Source organism: Aethalodelphis obliquidens, unplaced genomic scaffold, assembly GCF_003676395.1.
Source record: "Aethalodelphis obliquidens isolate GAN/ISIS:26980383/991018 unplaced genomic scaffold, ASM367639v1 scaffold5, whole genome shotgun sequence".
Taxonomy (NCBI): Eukaryota; Metazoa; Chordata; class Mammalia; order Artiodactyla; family Delphinidae; genus Aethalodelphis; species Aethalodelphis obliquidens.
This window is the reverse complement of record NW_020837949.1, coordinates 40,108,614-40,128,015: the sequence shown is the minus strand read 5'-3', so window position 1 is coordinate 40,128,015 and position 19,402 is coordinate 40,108,614. Positions and strand designations below refer to the sequence as shown.

Sequence of the window (19,402 nt, the reverse complement as noted above, 5' to 3'; positions counted from 1 at the left end):
TTTGCCATGTAGTTGCTTTACTTTGTTCGTGAGTGGATGCACTAACGCCTATTCATCCTTCTTTCTAGAGTGCTTATGGATGTGCTGAGATATCTGCCAGCAAGTAGTGGAGGAAGTGAGCTTCCAAGTCTCAAATATATGTCCCATGAATGTGACCACAGCAACCTGAGGCTAAACCACAGCCTTAAAGAACAATAAAACAGGCTCTTCTGGAAGGGTCTGGAATATCCAAAGAATGGCCACAACCTCATGCACTTTCTAAAACTCCCCTACCTTTGACATATCATCAACCCAGACTTTCATTATCTATCATCACTTGGCTAGCCCTTCTGATAATAATGATAATAGTAGTAGCTACTATTTATTGAGTGACTACCATATATCCCCTACAAGATGATGTTACTAAGTCTACATTACAAATGAGAAAACTGTATGAGCATCTGGAGATGTTAAGTAGCTTGCTCAAAGCCTCACAGCATAAGGGGCAAAGCCAGAATTTGAACCCAGACCTATATAATTCCAGAACCCTTGCTCTTTAACTCTGTCCCAAATCTGGAGTACTAGCAACCATCAACAACAAGCCCAAGGGCCCAGAGCTAACACCTGAGGGGAAGGCAATGAAATTCTGGGCCTCTTAATTCCTGGCACAGAGTGAGCTTTTGAAAAATGTTATTTAAGGCTCAATGAGAATAGTAGATGATCCTGCTTCATGGACTACCCACACAAATTATGATGAACTCCCAAGTCAACACCGAATCTTTTGATATCCAGGGGAAGAACTCTCTGCTCCAACTTTCTTCTCACTTTTGATGCTCAAATCAACACCTCCAGCCCTGACTTCTCCATAGTCCCCTTCTGTCTCAGGCCATTTTAACTGGAGCGTGTATCCTTCCATAACCTCAAATTCAAATCTTACTCCAAAATTCTTTTTCACTTTTCAACTTTTAGTCATCTTTTTCTGGTCTGCCAGAAAATAATCTTGCAATCAACGTTACGTCTTCCCTCTCCTTCATGTTGTTTGTTCTTCTTCAGTCCTGCCAAGTCAACCTCAGAGGTTACTCTCTAAACCTCTTTATTCTGCCCATGGGTACAGAGAAGCAATTAAAAATAGTTGCTATCTGGATTACTTAGGGCACCCATAAAGTCACGGTAAGTGGATGTTCATGTTGCATATGGAGGAGCTGACAATGTCATATGCGTGAATGAGAGAAAGTGGCTAGAAAGGCAAGCTGGAGGCCAAAGATGTCTAACTCTTGACAGTTTGGACTCATCATAGGTTTTTAAGCAGGAAAGTGACACAATCAAATGTGCATTTTCTAATGATAGGTGATTACACTGGAGGCCAAGAGACAAGTTGGCCAGTGTATCAAAACACAAAGGAAATCTGAAAGGAAGTCCAACCATGTGGACAAGCTTTCGTATTTTCCTGTACCCATTTGTAAGTGTTCCACGAAGAATGCGACTCCACCTGAATATTCCTCCACTAGTGTTTTCTATCTTGGTAGCTGTCACCAACACTTGCCCATTTGTTCACAAGAAATCTCGTTATCATCCTTAACATTTTGCTCTCTCTTACCTCCCACGTATAATCAATCACCAATTTCCTGTCAATTTAATCTTCTCATATGTCTTGATGAGACATATGTCTGACTTCTTTTTGTCTCCTCTGTCACTATCCTAGGCCATGACATAATAATCATTTCTCACCTGGGCTACTGCAAGAGCTGTCTAACTAGTCTCTCTTATTTCATTTTACCTTCACAAAACAATTCTCAAATTTTGACCTTCCAAAAGTACAAATCATACCATGTCACTCCCCTGCTTAGAAACCTTCCCTTTTTTCATGACTCTTAGACAGAGTATTAAGTCCGTACAACTCCTAATGGCAGAGCCTCTATCCATCCAACCAGCCAAATCCAGAGCCCCTATGGAACTTCTTTCAATTCCAGAGAGGTAAGATATTAGCCAGGATCTCCTCAAATATCACCACTCCATCATTCCTTCCGTTCTTGTTCTTCATTAACAGGATTGTCAATTAAACATAGGATGGAACTTCTTCACGTGTCCTTTCAACACAACTTCACATTCATATATATTTTTCATTCCTTATCTTTTGGAATATATTCTGGATGTATTTCTTATTTTCATCTTCCAAGTTACTGGTTCTCTCTATAGCCAAATCCACTGTAGAGTAACTCTATGTGTTTTATTGTTTTTTTCCTGTTGTAGGTTTTTTTTTTACATTTTACTTACTATATGTATATTTTTTATTTCTGAGATTTTTAATTGTTTCTTTCTCATATTCCTCTATTCTCAATTTATGTCTACCTACTTTGTGTGCATAATTTCCTGTTTGTGTAGATACTAGTCTCCCTCTTCTAAAGTTCTTCCTTTGAGGATCTATGACACACTTATTTTTAAGTCCTCCCTTGATCTCTATGTTCCTCCACACTGACCAGAGGGAATAGGGCCACCAACAGCAGCAGCAGCAGGTGTGACAAAGAGGGACCAGATGCAGGTAAGTTTTCTGAGGTAACTGATTGGACAGAAAAGCTGAGGGAAAGAGAAGAGTCTAGGAAGACGTGTAATTTCAGCTTCAGTAAACTGGGTGTATGTTCATATGTCACTGAGAAAAGGAAAATATGAAGAAAAGCAAAACTGCACAGGCTTGGGGTTGGAAGGAACGATGAGGACTGTTTTGAATATGTTGAGTTTGAGGTGCAAGGGACATCTAGATGGGCATGACAAGTAAGCAGATAGGTCGTTGTTTACATGGGTCAGGAGGTCAAGAATGAAGCGACAGCGGAAATTATGAGCATCTTATGGTGATGAGGCTGACGAATGCAAATAGATCACCACAAACTTGTCCCAGGGTAATGATCCATCTATAATCATTTTGAAAATTGATACAGCTTATCTCAAAGTCATTTGGTTGTCTTTCGATTATGGATGACTTTGATGGAAGGACAAAAATAGATCTTCATAAAGTCAATTCATAAGATATAATAATATATTTAGAATGCATGGTGGGAACAAGGGAAGGGATGTTCTTCTCACCAGGGCCACTCCTTTCATAATTATATTTAATTGCATCACAGGACAGAAAAAGTACGAACATCACCTATTTCCTTTGCTCACATTATTATGATTTTACCACATATCAGGCCCTGTCCTAGGCACTGGGAACACACTTGGCCCGTGCAGAACATCACACAATGAATAAGTGGGGCCATATAGGATGTTACAAGTGCATATAACAAGGGCCTTCGTCTGATCTGAGAAATCTGAAGACTTTTAAGCAGCTTACTCTTCATCTGGGATGAAGAGTGAACAGGAGTTAGATAAGCAGAGAAATGAAGGGGCGGTAATTTCCAGTTAAGAGAAAAATCACATTTGTAAAGGCTCTGTGAACTATGCATTCACGAAAGGAAAAAAGTCAATTGTAATGAGAACCAAGACAGAGGAATTTGGGGGAAGCCACATTGACTCTAAGCAAAGCTGGTGATGTAGGCAAGAGCTGAGGATAGCAGGGTCCTAATAACCACAGCAAGGACGTCTGGAATTTATTCTAAGTGCGGCGGGAAAGTCACTGCAGAATGCCTGGGAGAATGCATCGGAGGGGAAGTAAGAGAGGTGACCGGGAGGCCAGCTGAGGAGGTAAGTGGAGACAAGCGAGAGCAGTGGCAGCGAGGATGGAGAAAAGGTGGACAGAATCAAGAACCATTTAGGAGGTAACCTTCACAGGACTTGCTAGTTGAGAGACTTTGGGAGCTGCAGGGGAGGCTGTCCAGTGCCACGCTGGTATCGCTGACTTAGTCAGAGGACCCGCAAGTACATCTGATGGAAATTCTAGAAAAAACAACCTAGAAGAGCACATATTTTCTTTCCCTGAGGCTGCTCTCATTCCCTCGCAGTTCTGGGCACACTGCACAGGTCTATATACCCCTAGAGACAAAGTACAAGCTGCCTTTCTGCAGAACAAAACAGCTTTTTCTGGGAACCCAGAGTCCTGCTTACTGCTGAAATCTACATATTTATATACCTCTCCGCAAACTGCCAGTTGACCTAACAGGAAAATGAAGTACAAAGTGTGACACATGCAAAACGTTCTAGAAATGTGAGATGTCTTAGTCACCAAACTCTCAAGAAAGCACGGTTGATAAAGGGCTCTGTCCTGAGTTACCCAATGTGCTCTTAGTGACAGAGTTGAGCAAGGGAAATAGAATGGAGGAGACTATCACCCCTTCCTACCCAGAAAGCAAACTGAAATCTGTAGTTCATTTTCAGAAGAAAAAGCAGAACACTAGAGTTCATTCCTGTGCAATTAAACTGGGTTCTCAGCTGAGGGGAGACATATGTTTTCTGTCTTTCTCTTCCAAAGCATGGCAAACTCTAAGATTTTATGAAGTTACATACACTCTCACATACAAAGGGACAGAGCTAAAACCAGAAAGGGAAGTACTTCGGTCACTTTATAGTAAAGGAAGTTTAAGAAATAGTTGTTACAGGGGCTTCCCTGGTGGCGCAGTGGTTAAGAATCCGCCTGCCAATGCAGGGGGCACAGGTTTGAGCCCTGGTCTGGGAAGATCCCACATGCCGTGGAGCAACTAATCCCGTGTGCCACAACTACTGAGCCCGCGAGCCACAGCTACTGAAGCCCATGAGCCTAGAGCCCGTGCTCCATAACAAGAGAAGCCACCGCAATGAGAAGCCGACACACCGCAACGAAGAGTAGCCCCCACTCGCCACAACTAGAGAAAGCCTGCGTGCAGCAGGAAAGACCCAAAGCAGCCAAAACTAAAATAAATAAATTTTTTAAAAAAGAAATAGTTGTTACAATACCAAATCCAAGAGTTGCAAAAATCAGATGAGCAATGACTATTCCTGTCCCAATATCATTCTACCTGATTATGACAGCACAGAAAGCAGTGGTGCAACAACACCCAGGCTTTCTTAAGTGGAACAGAAGAAGCTCTTGACGGTGTTATGTTCATACTCTCTGTAGAGTAATTAAAGGTGAAGAACCATTAGGACCATTTTACTGATGGAAGCACTGAAGCACTGCATAAACGTTACTGAGGGAGCCAGAGATATCACAAGCAGATAGAGCTAGAAATGTAGTGGGGTGTAGAGACAGCCATTTCTAAATCTGGGTCCGAGAGCATCAGTATCGCCATGGAGCTTGAAAACAACAGGAATTCCCAGGCCTCGAACCACACCTACAAATAATCCTCTCTGTGTGTTCAATACGTTTCATAAGCAATTCAGATGCAGAACCAAGCTTGGGAACCACTGATTTAGTCCATCCTTAACAAGGGGAAATCTGTCTCCCACCCTGGGGACACTGGCAATGTTTGGAGACATTTTTGGTTGTCACAACTGGGGGAGGGAATGCTACTGGCAACTAGTGGGTAAAGGCCAGGATACTGCTCAAATCCTACAATGCACAGGACAGCCCTCAAAACTCAGAATTATGCAGTCAAAAATGTCAATAGTGCTGAAGTTGAGAAATCCTGATGTAATCCAACCACTCAGGAAAGAACAGTCCAGAAAAATTACATGACTTTTCATTTCTGCAGGGCAAGGTTGGAGCTTCACTTTCCAGAAATTCAGTCTCATTTTCTTGATTCTATGGGATTTTTTATTATTATTATTGTGGTAAAATACACATAACATTAAAATTACAATCTTAACTATTTTTAAACATAGTGTTCAGTGGTATTAAATACACTCAAATTGTATATTCTGTGTGATTGCATCTGAATTCAAGACTCTTTATTTGGAGCTCAACTGTCATTTTAGTTCACCAGGCTCTCAATACTTAAATGTCTTGGGAATTATGGGTTTTCAGGCTGAAAAGCTAACTTTAATGCATTTAAGGAAAAGTTTGTATTATTGGTTCCAGCCTTGCTTGAAACATAAGAAACTTGTTCTATTCTATGTATGACTGAAAAAAATCATAATTGGCTCCTAATGGTTTCTATTATTAAGCAGGGCGCTGAGTGATTACCTCACCGAATCCCCACAATGCCAGGAAGGATGTATAAATATTGACAATTCTTCCTTACAAAGCAGGAGGCTTGTCCCCAGTCACACAGCACTTAGTGGCAGCCCAGATTTTGAGTCCAAGTAAGTCCACCCAAAGTCCATGCCCATAAGCACCAGGCCAGCCTGCCTCTCCCAGTGTCCAGCCCCAAAGAAACCTGGCTTTCAAGGCTCTGTCTCACTTCAGGTGGGCTCCTTCTGCAATAACCCAGACCACTCGCCATATTTTCCCTAACTTATAAGGCAATACAATCTTGGCTTTCATACTACAGCATGTCCCTGGAAGTCACATTGTCAGTGGATGCAGCAGGCAAGCTGGCAGTGGCATAGGCATCTCTTCAAACCGCCATTAAACAGCCCTAAGAGATGGAGAGACTCAAAGAGAACTACCAAACACATGAAATAAGCCAGACAGAGAAAGACAAATACCATCTAGTATCACTTATATGTAGAATCTACAAAAAAAAAAAATCAAACTCATAGAAACAGAAAGTAGAAAAGTAGTTGCCAGAGTCTGGAAGGTAGGGGAAATATGGAAAGGTTGGTCAAAGGATACAAACTTTCAGCTATAAGATGAACAAGGCCTGAGGATCTAATGTAAAACGTGGTGACTGTAGTTGATAATACTATACTGTATGATTTTAAATTTGCTGAGAGTAAAACTCAATTGTTCTCATCATATGTCAATTATACCTCAATAAAGCTGAAATGAAATTAAAAAAGAACTACTGAACAGATTTATGATTTAGTAGAAACTGTCTGGGTTTTAGTGTCACCCAGTGCTAGACTCAAATCAGTAGCTTCCTAACTGTGTGATCTCAGGCAACTCACTGAGCCTCTGAACAATTATGAACTGGGAAGTATAAAGCCTGCCTTGCTGGACTGTAGGAAGGAGGTGAAATACTCTGTGCAGGGCACTTAACACAGTGCCTAGCACACAATATGTGCTGATTAGATGGTACATGCTATTATTACTACTACTACCACTACTAGTGTTATGTACAGAATGAGTTAAACTCCTAGGTCAAGCACAAAAACTTCAATGTACTTTATGCATTGAGCTTTAAAAATGAGTGAGCTTTATGGGTAAATTAAATTTATATGTATTGAATTACATCTTAAATATATTACAGAAATAGGACAGCTGAGGGAAAACCGTGGGCAATCATTTTGTACATGCTTGCCTAAAAACACATGCATCTATGTTTCTTTGAGAAAAATAAAATCTGCAACCATGTACGAGAAGGAGTGCTATTGTAATTTTTTCTGTTTGGAGAATGGAGAATAACCAGTGTTTTATTCTTATCTTTACTACTCACAATTCAAGCCAAAAGTAGACCCACATAAATAGAGATCATTGTGATGGACCACAGGATACAAATGTAGTGTAAATCAGGCTAACCACCAAGAGCTTATAATAACATCTTATAATCTATTTATAATCCACATCTTATAATATACTTCAAAAGACATGGGCACATGTAAATAATATCAGGCACAGGTTATATTAACTGTAAATAAAATCTACAGGCAAAGAAAATGGTATAAGAAGGATGGAGAAACAACTACATTACATGATCAAAAAGGACTTGAGCAGAAAGAAGGCTCTCCGCAGTGCCAGCAAAGCCAGGATTTAGAGGAGCGGAGAGGGGAAGAGAGTGCAGGAGGAATCCAAGCAGGCTGGCTGTTAGAAAGAAACTACAAGACATGAAAAAAAAAAAAGGACAAAAATGTGCAGGGACATACTCCTAAAGGGGCAGCTTCTACAAAGCAAGAGGGTACTTGAGAGTTGCACGTAGCACCCGCAAATACCCTGAACCTGGGATACTGTAAAGGGAAATCATGGCAGGACATGAAGGCAAGCTAAGGAATCTGACTCAAGTCTCAGGGATACTAGAAAGCTCAAGAATCATCCGCGACTTTTTCTTTTAATTGTGGTATACTTTCTTCGAACAAACTCTTTCCCCAAAGCATCTAAAAATGAAAAGAGGTCAATTGCAGCTGCTGTGGCAGGAGTGAGCGTGGAGAGCCTGGAAGCAAATGGCACACACCCCTCGCCCCTGAACCATTTGAGAAGGATCTGCACAACTAAGACTGAAAAACGCGCAACTCCTCCCATCATCCTCTCTGGGCCTGAACTTGCAGCATAGCAGTCTGCCCAAGTGTTTGATGCACAAGTAAGAGAGATGATCAGGCCTCCTTGCCTGCCAAGATGGCCCATGCTGGCTTTTCTTGATTAGAGATGAGATCTATCTTGTTGTATGGAGAGGATGGAGTGTGTACACTTGGGGCCATAAATAACACATCTAATGAACCCCATTCTACATGAAATAACTTCCAAAAGTTGGTAACACCTATCAGACTTCAGGTTCACATATGAGCAGTTTTACCAACCATTTGCTTGTATTCTGCAGGCAACTGAAGGTTTATAGAGGGAAATAATGCATCCATTAAACAGAGAGATGAGCTGATGACCAGTTAGTAGGACAGTCTGGTGACCAGAGCTGGTATTATTCAGAGAGAAGTTACACTTAAATCCATGAAAGAACATGGAATCTGAGCCAACGAGTGTCACTGGTGAACACGCAGACCAGAGGGCTAAGCACTGAGGTTGTGACTGATTTAGAAAGAAGGAGAAAGACACGGAACCATGCAGGAAATTCACAAAGACTAATCAGACAAGGAGGGAGAATCTCAGAACTGAAGCATAATGAAGGGAGGGGGGTAGTTTCAAGAAGATACGAACGAGCAGCTTTGCCGAGTGACACCAAGACAGAGTGAGGACCACTCGATTTAGCAAACGGGAGGGCATAGGTACCATCAAAGACAGCAACACCAGAGGGAGGGAAATTGTTATTCATACTAAGATCAAGTAGATGCCAAAGCAACATGGATGACATATACTGACAGCACTTAGATCGGCTTGGAATGGAAAGACAGAAAATAAACTATACTCCAGCAAGAGAGTTACTAGGTCAAGAGGAAGATTTTCCAAGGTAGGTATAGAAGAGCTTCCTGTTGAAAGGAGAGGAGAAAAGAACAAATGAAGGGGATTTTGATGGGCAAAGCCTCAGGTAAGGGGAGAGGACAAGTCAAAACACAGGTGGAGCAAAACAGATGGGGGTTGGGACAGGCTGAATGCCTTAGGAAGAGAGTAGGGACACATCTTCCCTCCTCTGCTGGCAGTGGAAAAGCAAGACAGCATGACAGGAGAAAAAAGCATCGAGTGGTCTTTGGAGGTGTGCAAACACATAGCAGAGAGCTTCTGAGGCACGGATGGGAGCAGTGGCTTTCTGGCTTCAGTGTACTCGTAAAGAAAGGCATGTGGGGGAAGGACAGAGGCAGGAGAGACTGGAGGACCAAAGAGCATGTGCAAGGAACAGAGGGGCTGCTTCCCAGAATATTGGTGGGTGGCCAAGAGATGGGAGAAAATATTGTGGAGGAGTACTAGGGAGCCAGTGAATATTCCATAGCATGAATTGGCTGCACATCCAGTTAGCATGTTCCTTTATTACTAGCTGATGCCTCCCTCCCACTTGCCCTTTAATTTTTTCTCCTTCTAGACATTTACAAAGCTAGGCAGATAAAGAAGGAGAAAGGTGGGAAACTGTGCATGATGGAAGGGCAAGTAAAAACAAAAATCAGAGCATCTAATTTTCTAATTTCATGAGGACTTGCTTAAACTAGCAGCAATAATGCCTTTACCGAGTAATTACTCTGAGCTGGCAGTGTCCTATATTCTGTTCATATATTTTCTTTAATCTTCACAATCATTAAAGAAGTGGGAAATTATTATCTCGACTTGACCAGGCCAAGATACCAAGGCTCATAGAGGCTAACTGGGTTCTTACAGAATGGGGGGCTCCAGGGCCCACACCCAGATTTAAATGTCCCAGAGCCCGTACTGTGTCTGTTAGGACACACTGCCTCTCAGCATTATGCCTCGTGTCAAAAGCGCTAGGGGGGGCTTCCCTGGTGGCGCAGTGGTTGAGAGTCCGCCTGCCGATGCAGGGGACACGGGTTCGTGCCCCGGTCTGGGAAGACCCCACATGCCACGGAGCGGCTGGGCCCGTGAGCCATGGCCACTGAGCCTGCACGTCCAGAGCCTGTGCTCCGCAACGGGAGAGGCCACAACAGTGAGAAGCCCGTGTACCGCCAAAAAAAAAAAAAAGCGCTAGGGTTTTGACACTCTTGACTAAGAAATATGCTGTTCATAAAATATTAGGTTAACAGGAAGAGTGGATGGGGAGCCTTTCTGGCTCTGTGTATCCAGACAATCATCACCTACAGCCTCAAGTGGCTCCTGAGGTTCAAAGCCAACAACAGACAGTGAAGGCAGGTGCAGAGGCTGCCGCCGTGAGCAAAAGAGCTAGCTGACAGCTCTTCCGAGAGCCTCATATGACAGCAAACTCCAGTTGTGAGAAGCTCCTCGGGGCTTTTCCTGTGGAGGGGAAACACAGAATTGTCTCCTCAAAATTCAGAAGGAAGGTAAACCAATCCACTCCAAGCTGACATCCCCTTGAACCTCATGGGCCCTGGCTGAGCAGAACTGATCCCCACTCAGGAAGCTCCCTCTCCTGGTTATTCATTAATTAAATATTTACTTCTTAAGGAAGGTTGTTCACCAGGCACTAGAGAAACAGTATTCAAAAATGGAGTAACTCGGGCTCATGGCTGTTTCTCACGAGCCCCTGCATGATGCAGTGTGGGAGGCCCTGCTTCGGACTCACCTAATGCTCGTCACAAACCAGATTAAGGACCCATCCCTGGTCGGCAGAATCCCAGTCTCTGCAGCTGGGCTGGGGATGTGCATTTCTCACCAGCTCCCCGGGTGACTCTTGGGCACACACAAGGTTGAGGACCACTGGTTTAAGCTGATTGACAAGGACAACACAGTGTGACAAGTGGAGGGGTACTGGAGGTTTGGGGAGAAGATGGGGCAGCAATGCCTGAAATTCCTTTTAGTGAAATGGTAGCTAAGACCAAAGGAGCAAAGGTAATGTGCAATGGGAGAGAAACAGGTGGTGTGACCTTATTGAACAAGGTAGAAGATTAGGAGAAAACCCCAGTAATAATCACTGCTCAAGTCTTCCTTGTTTGTGCAAATACATTTCCAATTCTTGTGCCAACTTCCAACTGGATCAAGAAACAGCACTTGGGGACCTCCCTGGTGGCCCAGTGGTAAAGAATCTGCCTTCCAATGCAAGGGACGCGGGTTTGATCCCTGGTCAGGGAACTAAGATCCCACGTGCTGCAAGGCAACTAAACCTGTGCGCCAGAACTACTGAGCTCACGTGCCTCAACTAGAGAGCGTGTGCACCACAAACTACAGAGCCCATGTGCCCTGGAGCCTGTGCGCCACAACTACAGAGCCCACGCACTCTGGAACCCGTGTGCCACAACTAGAGGGAGAAAACCCACACGCCACAACTGAAGAGAAGCCCGCGCGCCACAATGAAAGATCCCACATGCCTCAACGAAGATCCTGCGTGCTGCAACTAAGACCCAAAGCAGCCAAAAATAAATTAAATAAATAAATTAATAATAAATAAATCTTAAAAAGAAAAAAGAAACAGCACCTGATACCAAAACTGCCACTCTCCAACTTCAGCGGCTGCAGGGCAAAAAGGGACTGGGTCTCTAACTCTTTGGGGAGGTCTCCCTATGGCATTAGCAGGAGCCCTACAATTTAGCCAACGGTTTAAAAGTTCAGTCTTCAAAGTACAGGAGGCCTGGGTTTCTGTCCTGGTCTCACTAACGAGGAAATCATCTAACTTCTATGAACCTCAATATTATCACGTATAAATGCAGAACCATCACCAAGAAGGAGACAAGGAAACTTCATGTGCCTCTTGATATGATGCCCTGAAGAGGACACAACTTCATCTCTCTTGCCTGTCTGCCAAAAATGCAAAACCTGAATCTAATTGGAAGGAAACATCGGAGAAACCCAAACGGAAGGACATTCCACAAAACAGCTGTCCTGTACTCTATAATACTATCAAGGTCACAAAAGATGAAGAAAGACTAAGGAACCATTCTAGATCCATGAAGGCCAGAGAGACATGGCAATAAATGTAATACATGATCCTGGAGGGATGTCAGACTGTGAGGAAAATACCTATCAAGGATCTTATTGGGATACTTGATGAAATTTGAATATGGGCTTTGGGCTTTGAATTAGATGATAATGTTGAACTAATGTTCGATTTTCTGGTTTCTTTAAAGAGACTGTGGTTATGTAAGAGGATGATTTTGTTCTTAAGAAGGACACATTGAGTATTTAGGGGTAAACAGAGGTGATGCTCCTAAGTCACCCTCAAATGGTTCAAAAGGGGATAGGTATACTAGAGAGAGAAAAAACAAGAAAGCAAATGAAGCAAAATATTAATAATTAGTGACTCTAGATCAAAGGTCGACAGGAATTCCTTTGTACTATTCTTGTCGTTTCTGCGTGTGAAATTGTACTGAAGTAAAGTTACTCTTCAAAACTATCAGGCCATGAAAAACAAGGGAAAGACTTAGAAATTGTCAAAGACTGAAGAAGACAAAGGGAACACGAAACATCACGATGCAGTTGGTATTCCTGCACTGGATCCTGTAACAGAAGGACATTAGTGGAAAAATTGATGAAATCCTAATAAATTTTGTAGTTCGGTTACTAGTAATCTACCATAGTTTTGGCAAATGTACCGCAGTTATATTAAGATGTTAACATCAGGAGAAACTGAGTGAAAGGTATAAAAAACTCTCTATACAATCTTCGTAATTCGTCTATAAATTTAAACTTGTTCCAAAATAAAAAGAATATTTAAAAAAAAATTATTAAGACACACATACAGCAAAGGCCATCCCCAAAGGCAGGAACAAGATACTGACTCCACAGGCCCCTAAGAGTATGTATCAAGAGCTACTGTCTTAAAGAAGAGGTTTCCAAACACCCTGGGCCATGGCAGAAGCAAAAAGAAATAGTCTACCTAAACCACTGACTTAGAATCTCTGGGGCTGGGGCCCCAGAGAACATTTGAACAAGTGCCCCAGGTGGTTCTGATGTGGCCTTGGGCTTGGGTACCTGGTATCCAGCTCAGCATTTCTCAGACTTAACTACACAAGGAATCCCCTGGGGATCTTGTTAAAACGCACATCTGGGTCAGGAGGTCTGGGTAGGGTCTGAGACTCTGCATATCTACTGAGCTCTCAGGTGATGCTCAAGCAACGGGTCCTCAGCCTCACCTATGGAGAAGGCAAAGCAACAAGACAGAAGGGGCCTGGGTCCATGACACTGGAGCATCATGCCAGCCCGGGACTGCCATGTGGACTTGAGAGGCCAACTTCTATCTCTTTGAACCATTGTTCTCTTGGGTTGTAGACAAACCTAATTTTAACAACATTCAGACTTCACCAAGTAGTCCAGCCATATTTTAAAGTAACATTCAACACATATCCTCTCTCAAACAGCATGTGAAAAAAAGGTAAACAACTGTTGTCTGACACAAATGTATATAAAATTACTGGGCGGGCTTCTCTACTTTCATGGGTTGCTTCTGAAGTCAACAAAATCTGCCTCAGAGAACAGTTAAAATGACTATGACATGCTGGTCTGATGACACCTTTTTTGAAAACAAACCTAAAAATGTACCCTTTCTTACATTCATGCTCAAACTCAACTAATTCTTATCTGACCTTTATAATTTATTCTAATGAATCCTTTGGGACCACACAATGCCATGTAAATTTTGCAGTGGTCTTCAATCAGATAATAAAATCTGACCAGAAAAAATGTATAGATCATAAAATAGTATCAGAAAAGTATAGATCATAAAATAATATCAAGAACATAAAAAGTGGAGTTGCCATGGTACCCTAATTTCAAAAATGTAGAAAGCCATCTAGAATCCTATACTATATGCTTCATGAAACCCTTAAGCATACACTAGGCCTCAATTTTTTTTTTCCTTTAAATCATTTACAATGACAAAAACCACCTTCCTGAGATAGCCTGTAATCAATAGTAAATGAGAGTTACATCATAAGACTGTCAGTACACAAACTAAACGATGCCTCCATAGGTAAAACCATTTTAAAAGTCTTCTTGACATTTTTTCATTCACTAAAAATGTACTGAGTATTTATTACATACCAGACAATATACTAGACCCAGAGTGCATTTTACTCTAATAATAAAATTACAACCGGCTAGGATCCAAGACTCATTCCTCTACACTAATTTCATGATCAAACTATTTTTTTTTTATACAGCAGGTTCTTACTAGTCATCCATTTCATACACATCATTGTATACATGTCAATCCCAATCGCCCAATTCATCACACCACCACCCCCCTCCGCCACTTCCCCTCCTTGGTGTCCATATGTTTGTTCTCTCCATCTGTGTCTCAATTTCTGCCCTGAAAACCAGTTCATCTGTACCATTTTTCTAGGTTCCACATATACGCGTTAATATACGATATTTGTTTTCCTCTTTCTGACTTACTTCACTCTGTATGACAGTCTCTAGATCCATCCACGCATGACCAAACTATTAATATGACAAAGTAGCAACATACTTGTTGGCTGCTTATGCAAAAACCAAAGAGAAGAGTGATTCCAAAAATTAAGATTTGTGTTGTCTACGATAAAACAATCAGCACATAGTCATGAGTCTCTGCAAGGCAGGGCTGGGACGGCCTCCACTGTGTCAACTGCCCAGAGTCTAGTCCTCTTGTCCCTCCTGCCTCCCTCACAGCTTCAGACACAAACCCTGTATTGACACACTCCAAGTAGATGTTGGATGAGTATAAAAACCCCATCCATCGCCACTGCATGTGGTACAGAAATCAAACTACACTGCAACTATTATCGCACCAATTTTTCAACACAGCCAGAGAGAGAACAGGAGAAAAAAGAGCTATCTGAAGTCTGTAAATTCAGAATAGAAGGGAAACTAAAATAACCCCTAAATGACTGCCAGTATTACTAACCTGGTCGATTTCCATGAGCTTGGGGTAGGCACCCGGCCATTCTATGGCCACCTTGACGATGTCCGCAGGTGGTGGCATTGCAAATCCCCGCAATGTCCAAAGCCGGTGGAAGCGGGATCCTACAGTGTAGATGGCCGCACGTGTCTATACCTAATGAGGAATGACAGAAAGAGAAAGAGAAGTCGCTCAGTGCAGATGCAGGGCGAATTTTGTTTTATCACTTCCTGTTTTCACTGGTGGTTTTGGTACAAGAAACGGCTCTGGGTGCAGAAGACACAGGGTGCCAACTGCACCATTCACGGGCGGCTCCAGAGGAGAGAAGGCAAAGGAGGGGACGGTGCCAATGCCCTGGAGTTGGAGATGAGGCCCCGGAGAGGTAACAGCCTCCCAAGGCCTCAGTGGGAAGCAAGGCGTCCCTTACTGCCTGCTTCTACTCTGAATGGTGCCCAGGGTCTGAATGAGCCTGGCTCACTCTGCCCAGAAGTACATGCAAACTCCTCGTGCTCAGCAGCCTTCGGAAGGACAGATTGTCCAGGAAGTCATGGCCAGGAAGCAGCATATCTTTAAAATGTTTTCTGTGTGTCACAAATAGAGCTCCTCTGCACTATAGCAACCAAGATATCTTAAGGAAGGCGCAATGCCCCAAGGTTCACACACATGCACACACACTCGCTCCCCAAGGCCAGTTCACAAGATGAGAAGAAAATTAATTGTAGCGCCTGGTACAGCATTCAGAACAGACCTTGAATTCTCACTGGAATGAATAGTGTTGCTTACACAAAGGAAGTAAGATTATCCTCTGCTGCCTTTCTCTCCCAGACTCACTCGTTTCTTTTAGGATAACTTTTTTAACTTAATATTTTGGGGGGCTTCCCTGGTGGCTCAGTGGTTAAGAATCCGCCTGCCAATGCAGGGGACACGGGTTCGAGCCCTAGTCCGGGAAGATCCCACATGCCGCAGAGCAACTAAGCCCGTGCTCCACAACTACTGAGACTGCGCTCTAGAGCCCGAGCTCACTGCAACTAGAGAAAGCCTGCGTGCAGCAACAAAGACCCAACGCAGCCAAAAGTAAATAAATAAAATAAATAAATTAAAACAAAATAATAAATAAATAAAAACAATATTTTTGAACAGGTAAAACACTCATGTGATTCAAAACTTGAACGTGTGTGCATGTGTGTGTGTGCATGTAAAGACAGTGTAGAAACTCCCTCCTCCTGAAATGATACATCCACCCAATATTCACTTCCATCCCCACCCCTCCAGCTAGCCACTGTTACTAGTTTCTTATGTATCGCTCCAGAACTTCTTCAGGTATATAAGTCAAATGCAAAAGCATATTATATTTCCCACTTTCTTTACATAAAAGGCAGCATTCTATACCCTGGTTTTTTTTCATTTCATGTATCTTCTAAATCCTTCTATATTAATACAAATTTTGTGTCCTGGTTCCTTCTACAGCTGCATAGTTGTTCTTTATACCTTTTTTTTTTTTAATATTTTATTTGATTTCTTTTTTTATGTTTATCAGCCTTTTGTTTTTTTTTTTACATCTTTACTAGAGTATAATTGCTTTACAATGTTATGTTAGTTTCTGCTTTACAACAAAGTGAATCAGTTATATGTATATGTATATCCCCATATCCCCTCCCTCTTAAGCCTCCCTCCCACCCTCCCTATCCCACTCCTCTAGGTCATCACAAAGCATCAAGCTGATCTCCCTGTGCTATGAAACAACTTCCCAGTGTCTCATCTGAAGAACCAGTCCCCTGCCGTGGGCCACTGGGTGATCTCTCACCTTTGGCTGTTATAAACAAGCCTCTGGTGAAAAATCTTATGCATACATCATTTTGCTCATGTGCAAGTATATTTTTACAGTAGATTCACAGAAGCAAAATTGTGGGTCAAAGAGCATGGGCAGTTTTAGATTTTGATAGCCATCTCCAAGTATATCTCCACAGTGAGAGTTGTACCAATCTATATTCCCTTTAGCAATGGATGAGGCTTGCCTCTTCACACACAGACTCACCAACAGATTGAACTTTTGCACACCTGATGCATTGAAAAAAAATGTATCTCAATGTACTTTCCTTTTATTTTAATTTATTTATTTATTTTTGCCTGCGTCGGGTCTACATTGCTGTGTGCGGGCTTTGTCTAGTTGCAGCGAGCCGGGGCTACTCTTCGTTACGGTGCGCGGGTTTCTCATTGTGGTGGCTTCTCTTGCTGCGGAGCATGGGCTCTAGGTGCGCGGGCTTCAGTAGCCACGGCGCGCAGGCTCAGTAGTTGTGGCGCGCGGGCTTAGTTGCTCCACAGCATGTGGGATCTTCCCAGACCAGGGCTCAAACCTGTGTCCCCTGCATTGGCAGGCAGATTCTTAACCACTGCACCACCAGGGAAGTCGTCAATGTACTTTCAATGTCTATTTCTCTTATTGTGAGAGAGGCTGAATATAAAGATGCAAAGTTCCATGTCTACTTTTCTGTGAACTGTCCAAATACTTTGCCTTTTTTCTACTGGGTTCTTAGCCTTTTTCCAGAAATTGATCTCTGTATGAAGGTGCTAATCAAACATGTGCCTTTGGTTCTTTATCAAACCAGAGTGGGCCTTGTCAGTTACTATCCCCCGAGCTCAGTGGCCCTTGGGCGTGACTAAGATGATAGAGATAGCAGAGTTAATAACGGCAGCCTAATGGCAGTTAATCATAACAACACCAGCAGTTATATGAATAACTAACTTCACCAGAGCTGACAAGTAAAGGAAATGACGCAAAACAGAACCGCTGTCCCTTTGGCCAAGGATGATGAAGACAGCCTGGTGTGACGATAATGAGTGCTAACCAGCAGAGGCAAATCTTCAAAGCAGTGGTTCAACAGCTCGTTCAACAAATAATTACTGAGCCCTTCTCTGTACCAGCCCTGTTCTCAGTGCTGGGGATACAGCAGCAAATCTACACATTAGGTGGCGTCAAGGGACATGGACAGAAATGAATCAGGGAAGGAGAATCTGAAGCATGTGAGTATATCTCTGTGGGAGGGGCAGGACTGCAGTCTTAAATAGGGAAACCAGGGAAAGCATCAGTGAGACACAGCATCTGAGTAAAGACCTATGAGAAGTGAGGCAGTGAGCCATGTGGACATCTGGAGGAATCATGTCACAGGCCAAGGGAACACGTCGACTGAAAAAAAAATGCACAACCTAAAAGTTGAGAGTTATGTTTTATTGATTGGACATTCTTAGGACTTCAAGCCCTGAGGCAGCATCTTAAATAACCCTGAGCAAACTGCTCTGAAGAGGAAGGGGGGAGCCAGGATATAGGAGTTTTTGCAACAACACCAGGAAGTCAGAACAAAGATTACTGTTAATAAAAGAAAACTAGATACCTCAAGTTAAAGAATTTAATGCTTTTCTATGCATGGGAAGATGCAAGAGTCTGGGCTCACTGAAATCATTCCTTTGATATGCACCTCAGCTATCTGGGGCCAGTAGTGTTTCCTCATCCAGAGTTTCCTCAAGCTGCACCATAGGGGTTGGCTGCAGTCTGATGACTGCTAGATGGCAAGCGTTCTTTGTTTCCTTCCTGAGTGCCCTCAGGGCTCACAATCAGGGTGGCTGTCATGTGGTAGCTAGATTCTTTGTTTACCAATATGGTAGGCAATATTCTATTTCTCAAACAGCAAGAGCAAAGGCCCTGAGGCAGAAGCATGCCTTGTATGTTCCAGAAACAGGTGAGTGGCCAAAGCCAAACAAGTAAGAGCTAGAGTAATAAGAGAATGAGTTCCAGCAGCTCTTGGATCATAACTTGGTAGGTTCATTGACCGTACTCTTGTCCCCCCTAGACACTCCTACCCTAACTCTTGGTCGTGACTTCTAAAGAAGGAAGTCCATGTCCATGCACACCTATTCAGGATATAAATCAGTACAACTTTCCAGAGGTACTTTTGGCAGACTGTACCAAAAGCCTTAAAATTCTGTGTTCCCTTTGAGTGATTTTACTTTTCTAGGATGCTTCCTCAAGAAATAATTATTAACTTAACCATAACAATGCCAATTGCTGTTTTGGTTGTAATTCCCCAAACTTGACAACAATTTAATATTCAACAACAGGGACTTGCTCCATAAATTCTGGATCTCCTAGGTACAAATACAAGCAGACAATCTGCACTGGGACAGACTTCTTCATAGTCTCTACACTCTTTTAATTCACTTGAGAATTCCAAGGACAGTGTATTTTATCTGTACCAAGTCACTGCAATTCAAGATCTAGATTCAATTACACTTCCTAGAGTAAGAGTTAAGAAAACAGGTTCTAATGTGAAAACAGACTCAGTATAAATATCAGGTAACACTATTCAAAACAAAGCACACATAATCTT

The 19,402-nt window shown here is 42.6% G+C and overlaps 1 protein-coding gene across 1 annotated transcript in view; it reads right to left on the bottom strand.

The window, feature by feature from the left end:
• The window catches only part of ELMO1 (engulfment and cell motility 1), a 551,203-nt gene that overhangs the window by 436,379 nt on the left and 95,422 nt on the right, over positions 1–19,402 (bottom strand). Inside the window, exon 2 of the mRNA XM_027102174.1 lies at positions 15,027–15,176. Coding sequence (XP_026957975.1) covers positions 15,027–15,104 — 78 coding nt within the window. The 5' untranslated portion in view covers positions 15,105–15,176. The remainder of the gene's footprint in view (positions 1–15,026; positions 15,177–19,402) is intronic.